The sequence below is a fragment of the Colossoma macropomum genome, unplaced genomic scaffold (genome assembly GCF_904425465.1).
Source record: "Colossoma macropomum unplaced genomic scaffold, Colossoma_macropomum, whole genome shotgun sequence".
Lineage (NCBI taxonomy): Eukaryota > Metazoa > Chordata > Actinopteri > Characiformes > Serrasalmidae > Colossoma > Colossoma macropomum.
Window position 1 is genome coordinate 5687054 of NW_023494795.1, and position 12105 is coordinate 5699158.

A 12105-nucleotide genomic window follows, 5' to 3' on the forward strand; every position below is an offset into this window, starting at 1 on the left:
CCCGGGGTAGGACAAGCTGTGTTACGGTGGTGCAGAAGCCTGGGAAAAGGGCGCCAACACACGAGGGAGTCTCCACAGCGGAAGAGGAGGCCATCTAGACCCTTGACCACCTGCACCTGGCTGGCTGGCGGAAGCAGCAGGCTTCTTCTCATGATGCTGAAAAGCAATGGAAGCAGCTTGAAGAGCAGCAGGTGGCGACCGGTCAGATGGTCAGGAGCCTGCTGGCGGAGCAGCAAACCTGTTTGTGCTTGGGGGCAGGAGCCCCCCTCTCACCCCCTCTAAAGCCTCCAGTCTCATCTCCGAGGAGGACCAGCACCTTCTATCCCCCTCCTGAGAGGGCTCTGAGCTCGACTCACTTCTCCTCCCCTTCCTGTTCGCAAAGACATCCCTGAGGCCCCACCGGCTCTCGAAGATGTTACTGAAGCCCTGACATCCCACCCTGTCCTGGGTCTTCCTCCTGGGGGATGTTGGCTCGATTTGGGTGATGGGGGTATATGGCATGTGCTCTTCCCCTGGACCCCGATGATGGCCGTGAGAGATGGTCATTTTTATTACTTTTCTGTAAATCTTGTAGATCATGGTTGTTTTAATGTCTTCGTGTATAAAGCAGTGGTTTGCACACGGTGAAGTTTGATGGCACATAATAAAGGAATCTATCAATCTTGAATAAATCGAGTTTACTGTGTTTATTGATTGAGCAGTGCTCTTTCGCAGTGTGATCTGTTGAAACTGATGTCAGATATAGAACACATCAAAAAGATAATGTGAACAAGCAAACAACAAATTCAGATTTAGGCACTGAATCAGAAATGGAGCACTTTAAGCTGCAGACTGAATGAGATTTTAGGCCTAAAAATTAAATTCAGATACAAACATGGATATGAGCAGAATTTTTGGAGATTTGAGGGAGATTATTACAAAATTTATGAACATTAAAATCTTTGTGTAATCTGTCCTTAAACCATATTAATAAAGGCACGTGAGTTAAACAGTAATATACATTGATTAGCTGTAACATTAAGACCACCTACTTTTATCTACACTCACTGTCCATTTTATCAGCTCCACTTACTATATAGGTGCACTTTGTAGTTCTACAATTACAGACTGTAGTTCATCTGTTTCTTTGAATACTTTTACTCATTCACCCTGTTCTTCAGTGGTCAGGACCCCCACAGGACCCCCTCAGGACCCCCACTGAGCAGGTATTATTTGGGTGGTGGATCATTCTCAGCACTGCAGTAACACTGACGTGGTGGTGGTGTGTTAGTGTGTGTTGCGCTGGTCTGAGTGGATCAGACACAGCAGTGCTGCTGGAGTTTTTAAACACCTCAGTGTCACTGCTGGACTGAGAATAGTCCACCAACCAAAAATATCCAGTTGACAATGTCCTGTGACCACTGATGAAGGACAAGAGAATGTTATGTTGTCCTATCTAGTTTGCGTCATGTGCATCTTTTGTTCTCTGTATTTATTTATACATTGTCATGTATCTGCACTTTATATAGTCCTGTGTAATGTCCTACTGTTGTGTGTTGCACCAAGAGGCCTGAAGAATGACATTTTGCACCAATGTATGTAATTTATATTGGCATGACAATAAAGATCACTTGATTTGACTTGAGAGAAACAGTGTAAAGGCAACAGACTCTACATATTCTCCTGAGACTGCTTAAACACAGAGCAGACTGCCTTAAAGGACCAGCTGTATCTTATTTCTAATGTCCACTCTTTCCTCTAAAGTGGACAACTTCCACCCATAATCCCCACCCCCACCCCACACCCACTGCAGATGTAGTAACTTGGTCAGTGTGGGTTTGTGTACTGTGAAACAATGCACTACAAAAGAGGAAATGGCAAGTGTTGCAGCGATTCAGAGAAGACCATGTCACTGTGGGCACTTCTGCAAGGGGATGCATGAGGAGAGGAAAAAAGAGACCACTGTGCCTATGAGGACCTGGAGCACCCCGAAACTGTCGCTGTCCGAGGTGCTGAAAACCTTCCCTGCATGCAGGCCAAAGCACAGACATTTAGGGGGCAGGTGCACAATAGAAAAGAGGCAACATGAACATGAATGAAACCTTATTTTACTTTACAGTATTCTGCAAGTGTTCTTATTAAGAGACGGAAAGAAATCATTTTTCACCAAATGTCGAGTTAACAAAAAACAAAAACACTAGCTTTACACCCCAAAGTGGGATTTGAAGCCCACTCTCCAGCAAACAAAACTAACATTTCCCACTATACTGTCTAATTGGTATGAAATGAAGAGTTATAACTGTATTTAAGAACTGTGCACAGCATAAAGGCCTGTCTTATACACTAACAAAAATTTGGTTTAGCAGGTTATTTGGACCTGTACCTGCCCACATTGACCAACAACCTGTATTCCTGGGCCAGGCTAAACCTCATCTCGCTAAAAGGGATTTTGAAGAACGGCCATATGAAACACAATTATTACACATGCCGACCAAAATATCCCTTATACAAGTGCAGGGGGTCATGAACCCCTTGGGGTCTATCTGTGGACGTGCCTGCCTTTATGCGAGATTAGCACTGCTGTTTTGGAGTTTTTGTGCCCATCTTGGAAAAAGAGCGAAGCCTTTAGAGTTCAAAAACAAACAGCATTAAAAACCACTCAGCAACACCGATGCCCCTACTAAAACATCTTCACTGCTCTGGAAAAGTGACTGAAAAGCTGAGATGTGAACTCAATCAGCGACTCTGGCTAGAGTCTGTAACCCAATTCACATGTTGCTCTGACTGACTCGAATCGAACGCATGCTAAACTGATTTGAAACTCAACTCAGCCACACGCTAAATTGACTTGTGACGCGCACCTGACTGACTCATGACTTGAGTCTGAATCTCACTGAACTGTGCATGTAACTCGACTACGACCAGGGCACTTCAACATTCCAGTCCAGCTCGTGCTTGCCTTATCTCATAGTGGCAGAAAAGTCAAAACTAGCTCTGGCTCTGGAGGTAATTATGGGAGCAGTAATTCCTGTAATGCTGTTCACTTTGCAGCTCGCAGCAGTGTTAGGTTGATGTGACTTTGAAGTACTAGGGATGCATCAATACAATTTTTTCATACCTTACTGAGTGACCTACTCAGAACTAAGTAGTTGTTAGCGTAAATGAGTACAGTGTACCTTAACAGTTAAATCATTCACTCTAGCTGATTTTAAATAAGGTGCATTTGCTGGCTATGCTACATTAGTTACCTTGTACCGCATCTGTACAGCTGTAAGTAAAGTACATTTCCTAGATTTGTTCCCCTGCTCCTCATCTGTCTCTTTCAACAACAGTTTCTGTAGCACAGTGACGGCAGGAATCCAAGGCTAACGCATCTGAGGAGCTCACTTTTTGTGTCGATCTTTTGTTTGGCTTGTTGAGCTGTAGTCGAATGTCCTCTAAAGCCAGACATACGCTGTGCGATTTTAGAAATCTTGTTTTTTGGTGACTCACATTTTATGTTTAAAGAGTCCACTGTGTACAGACAAAACCCTTGATTTATACACTTACACTGTACAAAAATGCCAGGTACGATTGACCTGCTACATGAAATGTACCCTTTACAGACAGCTCTGTCTATAAACAGTTTCAAATAAAGCTGTTTCTTTCAAAATAAGACAATGCATGTCTCAGTACCAAGCAAAAAACTGAGCTACAGCAGCTCAACTAACCACACTGTACACTGAAAAATACATGGTAGAACTATATGGTCTCTCTATATCCTATTTTACAATGATAGTTTAAAATATCACCATATTAAGATTTATATCTTACAGTTCTATTCAATCAAACAGAGTAAACACAGCATATATGGACTTATGGACAGTAGCAAATTTTGTTTTGGTAGCCTATGTGTCCACCTGTATAGGAAAGTGATTATGATTCCATGGGTTTAAAAATGGACTAAAATTGCACTGTCTGTCTTGTGAGATGTGTAAAGTGACCAACAACTTTATGTCTGAACACCAGGGAGTCAGTTAACACTTCTCTGTATGAGCAGACCCTCATTCACTGGATTTCTTCATTAGCATAGCAGCGAATATCAGACTTATATCTAATGGTATCAGCTGGTATCGGATGTTGGTATCAGCACATTTTTGTAAGTGCGAGTATAAGTAAATGAACATGGTATCGGGCCAATACCTGACACCAATGTTGGTATTAGTGCATCCCTACAAATAACCAGCTGTTACTGGAAAAAACATCTGTCTCAAGATCAAAACAAAGCACTACTTGCAGTAAATGCGGTGCTTAAAGTGAAGGGCTCAAACTATCAATACTTAATTTACCTTTAGTTGTCAGCTAATCTAGCCAAGGTTTATGAAGGTTACTGATCACATTCCTTTAAATCTTAAACTTCAGCTAGATTAGCTATTACTATAGCTATCATACTTAGAAACTACGGACTAACCAACTGTTTCAAGTTGTTTTGCCCCTTTATTTGAAGCAGCAAAGGTACTGCATGTAGTGCTTCAGTTCTGTCCATCAGCCTGAAGGTTTTTTGTATCTTACAGTTAGACTTAGACTCAAACTCACACATCAGAGATGTATGACCAGACTCACACCCAAAGGCTCCAGACTTGATTCAGACCTGCACCCCAGAGACTCGAGACTCAACTCAGACTCGCACCCCAGATCTAACATAACATAACTCGCTTCCCAGAGACTTAAAACTCACTGCCAACTCAGATTCTCAAAAACATACTTGGGACTCAACTTTGTGTTCTGACCTCAAACCACCATCCACTCCTGACACTCAGGCTTCCATAAATCGTTGCATAAATAATGCTACAGCTTTTATATACTATTGTAATATCAACACACTAAAGCATGGACCACATTGACACTGAATTGCCATGTGATCACTTCTTTTTACCACACGAGAAACAAAAAGAAGAACTAGTAAAACCACTGAATGGAGGGATGTCAGTTTTTAGAAAATCACATGTTACCAAACTGGCTGACAAGGTTTCAGTTTACGTATTCAAAGCTATATATGGAAACCTGAGTTTATTAGTTGGACTGAGCTTATTTAAAAAGAAGTCATGTGGTCTGCAGTCATTGTGGTTAAGTTAAAGGGCTGCTTTCCAAACATGGATTTTGTCTTATGGGAATGTGTAATGGGTTATACCTGTTAAAAAGACCTTTTTATAATCATCATAATGATAAAATGATTTGTTTAAGGAGTGATGGTCATGAAATTTACACTGCTAGACTTTGCCATGGCCACCTGAGGATGAGTGCTGAGTGTGGTAGCAAATACCATAATAAACACACAATGCAGCAGTGAGGTCAGTGTTGCATTACAACCTTTATTGTTGCAGCACTACAGTAGTATAAAGAATAGTCAAAGAGAGAAGAAGAAGTAAAAAGTAAACTTCTCCTCCTAACCCCCAAAATTGTGGCCTCCTGTACTGTGAAATGATGCAGAACAAAAGAGGAAATAGAAAGTGTTGTCATGTCTCAGATGACACCATAGCACTATGTGTGGTTTTCTATGTCAGAGTGTTGACGAAGCCATTAAAAGACGGAACATTTCTGCTGAAGCTGATTCTCTCCCAGCTCCTGTGAGCTGCACGGACATTAGAGTGGGTTAGACTCCAGTGAAGAGCTGCTGAGAGAGCTGTGTACTCAGTGTGGTATACAGGGCTAGTGTAGTGCTGGGTGTGGAGCTGTCAGTGTGCTGTGAACTCAGTGTTGTTTTACTAGTGAGGATGTTGCTGACTTTTTATCTTCTCTTCATCGGGCTTCACGTCTCTGAAGGTGAGGACTTCTTTATTTACTTTTTAAGCTTCTTATGGTCAGTTTTCTGGGCTGAGATGAGCCTAGTTATGGACTACACTGTCCTCTCAAAATCTGTATGCCGCAAACAAGATGAAGCAGGATGTATGTGTGAATGAGTCCAGAAAATGAGCTGCCCATGATGCCCTGGAGACTGGTCAAGAAGCAGCTGTGGTATCTGAGACAGAGGGACAGAATCTGTAACATTACTGAGCCAGGGGCAGGGAGAGGGTAGGGGCAGATCCTGGGTCAGGGAGAGCATCGGTGGCAGAGCCCAAGGGTGCTGGGTCAGCCATAGAGGCCAGCTGAGCAGAAGACTAGGAGACAAGCACAGGAACGAGACAGGGAACTAACACTAGAGGAGTCTGTGACATAATCTAGAACAAGACTTAGTCTCTGTCCAGGAATATAAAACCATGAAGTTTAAAATGTTCATTTCACATGTTTTAATTCATCTGTACAAAATTTGCTAGAATATTTTAGAACTGGAAACTGTTATTTGTATATTGTAATAGATTTGTCTTATTTATATGGAGATGGTTTGGTAGGATGATTTTTTTTAAAGAAAATATATTGGTCTCCCTTTTGACTTTGATTTTATTTTGAATTTGCTTATTTGAATTAAAAACAATGTTTCATGTATTTTAAAACTATAATATATAGAATATGAGACAATGGGAGCCTGTGATTAACCTGATCTTACTGATGTGCGTTTCTAAAGGCTGCGTTCTGGAAAACAGGGGTGGAATATTGCCTATCACAGCACGTACAGGAGAGTCAGTACTGCTGCCCTGCTACTGCACTGACCGCATCTCATCTGACACATTCAGCTGGGAGAAACAGAACACAAACACAGATACATGGGAAGAGATATCCAGCGATAAGGACCAGCACAGAAACAGAGTTCAGCTGGTTAATGGTCACTCTCCAGGAAATCTCTCTCTACTCATATCAGACCTGACTGAAGAGGATGAGGGAGATTACAGGTGTGATGTTGAAGGGAGTGGATACACAGACATCAGACTCACTGTTAAAGGTAAAACACTATATGAACTTTATTTCTAGTGCAATGCAAATCTCAGAACTACATTCAACCAAACTAAAATAAAGCAGCTAAATTGAATTTTAAATTCTAAATCTATTTTGCATAATGAAACAAAACTCTGTAGATATCTGAGTTTTCCCTCTTCACAGTGCAGAAAGACTACATTTACTCAGTGGCATCATGGCACAGAAAACTGCTAAATCTCACACATAATCTCATTTTCCCACTGTGTGTGTGTGTGTGTGTGTTTGTGGTTTTTGTAAAAGAAAATATATTTTATGACTGTCGGATCATAAAATACCCTGGTGGTGTACAGCTTTAATAGAAATATGAACAAAAGCACTGTTTCACTATTCAAAGACATTAGAGTGTGGTCACTTCAGAGAAGTCCTGCTGAGAGTGCTCTGTGGTGAGGGTGTGCATACAGTAGTACTAGTAGTAGAATTTTCTTTTTCTTCTTTCTCATGAAATGTAAATTTAAGTGCTAAAAATTATTTAAGGTTTTTTATTTGCAAATCCAGACTTCCAGATAATTTCCAGATCATTTTCTTTTTTTTGTCTAACCATTTTGGAGATGGAAGCTTTTGTTCTGACAGAAGCATTATGTTATTTATCTGCCCAAATCCAGTTTTATATTGAATATTTAGCAACTGTTTTATTTGTTATTGTTGTCGTTGTTGCAATTGTTTGCTTTTGGCATTTGTAACATTACTTTCCCTTTCTTTACTTTACTGATATGTGTTTCTACAGGTTGCTTTCTGGAAAAGACTGAAACAACCCAGAATATCACAGCACATAGAGGAGAGTCTGCACTGCTTTCCTGCTACTGCACTGGCCTACTCACCAAACCTGAGACATTCACCTGGAGGAAACAAAACACAAACACAAAAACATATGAAGAGATATCCAGTGAGAGTGGTCAGTACAGAAACAGAGTTCAGCTGTTTAATGGTCACTCTCCAGGAAATCTCTCTCTACTCATATCACACCTGACTGAAGAGGATGGAGGAGTTTACCTGTGTGAACTCACAGGATATAAACGCACATACATCAAACTTACTGTTGAAGGTAAAACACTGTTATGATTGGCAGAAAAATCACATTACATATTGTTTAAATGTTCAATTCACACTTTAAGGGTTTATTTTAACACTACAACACTGTTTTTAGTATTAAATTGTCAGTGTTAATGACACTAAACAGTGTTAAAAGAACATTTGTGTTGTTCATATTTAACACTTTGGAGCATTTAACTCTCCTGTTGTTTCTTTTCCAACTACAGAATCTACAGTGAGCTGTTTGCTGATGTTCTGTTTCTGCTCTGATTATCAAACCTTTTCTCTCTACAGAGGGTCCACCTAAAACAACGACATCTACTGCAACCACAAGTTCATTTCAAATGACTATTAGTAAGTACAGCTTTCTCCAGTTTTGTATTTTCACTGGAATGATTGATCTGGTCTCTCAACATTCTGCAAAATAGTAAGAAGTCAGTTTAATTCAGAATTTACAGCTCTCCAAACAGAAGATCAAGGGAAATATTGCTCGGTTTAATATCTAAATTCCCTATATGTTAATGCTGCATTTAATCACCCTTTTCAAGCACATCAAACGCACATTTATAATGCTATATAAGGCATTATGTACTGAAATGAAATTTCCTAAACATTTAAAAGTCATTCATAAAAATATCACTAGCATACTAGCATAAACCTTTATGAAGTGTTATAGGGTGTTACAGCAAAAGTTCTTATAAACAGATATTATCTTACTTTATGAAGTCATATACTCTTGCTTTATAAAGTGTTATGTATGTTATTATCAATAAGCCTATGCACTCTATCCTAAGACATTTAGCACTTCATAAATGCCTGTATAACCATGTTTACAATGCATTATGAATTGTTACCATATAATACCATATCATTATATACCATGCCATTACATACCATATAATGTCTTATGTGTGAATTATAATGTGTTATGAATGTCTTTATAGGTTATTTTAGTAATCTTATCAACCTAATCAAGAAGTTTTGGTAACACTTTCTATGAATGTCGCATTTGTAAGTATCTATAAACACATGTATAATATGTTATAATGTATTCATAAGACATTATAAATGTGGTTATAAATATTTATAAAAAAGAATTACACTGAATTACACTTTATAGCCATGTTTATTATACATTATGAATTGTTAATATAATGCATTAGAAATAGTGTTAATAACATGTTATAATGTCAGTGCCAAAGAAGTCAGTCCCAGCTTGGAGAGCGTAAAGTAAAAACAAATACCAAGCTAACGGTGGTGTAAATTGACTTTCCCACATTGGGTAAAACACTGATGGCAGCTCTAGTTTAAACTCTGACATTTGAAGCCTGTAATGTGCTTTATTGTGAATGTTTTAGTGTTTCAGTAAATCCTTCAGTAAATACTTCAACTTGAAGCCTCACTCTGAACACTGGAGGAGGCTTTAGTACAGTACGCTTCACTTTACTTAGAGCGGACAAATACGACTTATGAGCTCTTATAATTTGTTATGATCAGTACTTATAATGTATTATGTTAACAATTCATAATGCATAATAAACATGGCTATAACGTGTAATGCATTTTTATAAATATTTATAGCTATGTTTATAATGTCTTATGAATGCATTATAACATGTTATGAATGTGTTTATAGATGCTTACAAAGGTGACGTTCATAGAAAGTGTTACCGAAGTTTCAGTGTCAATGTCATAATCATGTTTATAATGAATGCATTATAACACATTATAAATGTGCTTATAGATACTTACAAACATTCATAGAAAGTGTTACCGAAGTTTCTACTGCACTCTGGCAAAGACTGAAAGACTACTAAGTATCACAGCACATATGGAAGGGTCAGTATTGCTGCCCTGCAGAGATAATTAGATGTTTTTTTGCAGCTTCTCCACAGTCTCTACCCTTCGTCCCCTTCGCCTTGGTGACTGTGATCTTTCTCCACATTATAGTAGCTGTGGTTTATCACACCAAGAGAAACAAAGGTACAAACAATCAAAGCACCGTGTACAAACTAAAATTCCTGTTTTCTTTGTTGTGTGAATTCAATTCTACTTTCTCAACAGCTCAGTCAGATCCTGCCAGAGTTCACTACAGCATTGCTGATGGAGATGGAGTGGTCAGTCTGGAGTAGTGCAGTCCTGCAAAACTGGTATGGATTCATCATGGACAATTAGCAGGCAAAATATCTCAACATGTTATATGATTATTTCATATTGCCATATGTTCATGAAATTGCCCCCTGATTCTGTCCATATAAAGCCTAAACCATAATAACCATCTGTTGAACCTTTCATGATGTTCTTGTTGTTATACATAAAATCATATACAAATGTTTTGGCACCTCACTGAAATATAAGCTTTATTGATTTTCTAAGAGAGAATAAGTTAACACATCCTCTACAGAGAACAGGCTTCTGTGGGGATGGGTGTTGGGGTTTCTACGTGCTTCTGATAAACTGGCCAAATGTTTGTGGAAATAAATTCTGTCCTAAAATGTTCTATTTATTTGTATTTCATATTAAGTGCTTTTTAAATAAAAGCTGTTATTAAAAACAGTTTCTTTTGGGTACTGCAATAATGGCTAATGTTTGAAGATGTGTGTGTAAAATGAAGTTATTTTGTAGCTTTTCAGCTGTACATTTCATATCCCTTGTTAGCTATTTGCAGTGTTTCAAATCTGCCCCTTTATTAATTTATTTTTACCTTTCGTTTACATTGTGTATTGATAAAAGTCTGATTGAAAGAAAATGAATTCAATAATCACACATTTGAATCAAAGCAATATTTTTTTTTCAGGGTGAACAGAATCAGACGTATCAGAGTATCTAGTAATACTTAATTTGGAGTGGTCCTTTGTGGATGATTAATAAACTCTTAAAAGATTATCAGTAAAACATCAACAATATCAGTGAAGTAGCAGCAGTGAAGCATCTGAATATATTGAAGTAAATATCTTGTAGATGTTCTGTTGAGACTTTATTTACATTAAGTAGATGTGTTGTTACTTCCATTATGCTAAACCCAACCTTACCCAACACCTAACCCTGGCTGTAATCCTAACCTTAACCTTAATCTCAACCCAGAACCTAATCCTAAATCTAATATGTTTCTGGCATGTTACTGAGAGTGTGTTGAGTGTTTGTTTCACCTAAAAGGACCACTCAAAGTAAATTGTCACCAAGAACCTACATGATCAGATTCACATCTGGTTAGACCATGTGTACATTTGTAGAACCCTTTGAAGTCTGTAATGTGTAGAACATTGATCAAAGTTTCAATTCTGATTTGGGCCATTTTCAAATGTGGAACTGAAATCTGACAGGTATCCAATATGTGGCAATACAGCCTCTTACAGCACTGTCAGATTGGCTTTTACACCAATCCAACTCAATCTTCATCTGAACTTCACATGCAGTAACACATGCTTTACAGCAATGTCATTAAAACACCTGTTACCATGGTTACGCTTCACATCTTCACATTACACAAACTATAAAAGTTATTGAAAATCAATCTTGTTCCAAGGATATTTTAGAGACAAAAGGGAGAAACAAAAATGACAAAGGAGTTTCACACGGATCAAGAATCTTTATCCTGTATCACCATTTTAATAAGATGACCAACACAAACAGTGTAGCAAGAGATGAGCTGCTGTCTCTGACTTTACATCTACAACATGGACCAACAAGGTAGGAATGTCTATTAGAGTGGACAGTAAGTGGACACTGTTTAAAAATTCCAGCAGCACTGCTGTGTCTGACCAGTGCAACACACGTTAACACACCACCACCACATCAGTGTCACTGCAGTGCTGAGAATGTTATGTTGTTCTATCTAGTTAGAGTTGTGCATTTTTGGTCTGTATATTTATTTTTATATTGTCCTGTATCTGCACTGCTGCACTTTATATAGTCCTGTGTAATGTCCTGCTGTTATGTGTTGCACCATGAGGCCAGAAGAATGACATTTTGCACCAATGAATATAAGTTGTATTATGGAATGACAATAAAGATCACTTGATTTGACTTGAAAGATACAGTGTGAAGTTAATCAAACTCTACATATTCTCCTGAGACTGCTTAAACACAGAGCAGACTGCCTTAAAGGACCAGCTGTATCTTATTTCTAATGCCCACTCTGTCTTCTAAAGTGGACACTCAACTTCCACCCATAATCTCCACCCCCACCCCACACCCACTGCAGAT

General features: G+C 38.7%; 1 protein-coding gene across 1 annotated transcript; it reads left to right on the forward strand.

Annotated features, from left to right (window-relative positions):
* The first annotated feature begins 6344 nt into the window (after positions 1-6344).
* On the forward strand, positions 6345-10031 carry LOC118816063 (junctional adhesion molecule-like). The gene is made up of 5 exons (XM_036582570.1): positions 6345-6835; positions 7595-7912; positions 8194-8253; positions 9784-9882; positions 9964-10031. The coding sequence occupies exons 1-5, from the start codon at positions 6466-6468 to the stop codon at positions 10029-10031; spliced, it is 915 nt and encodes a 304-aa protein (XP_036438463.1). The 5' UTR covers positions 6345-6465.
* Positions 10032-12105: the final 2074 nt, after the last annotated feature.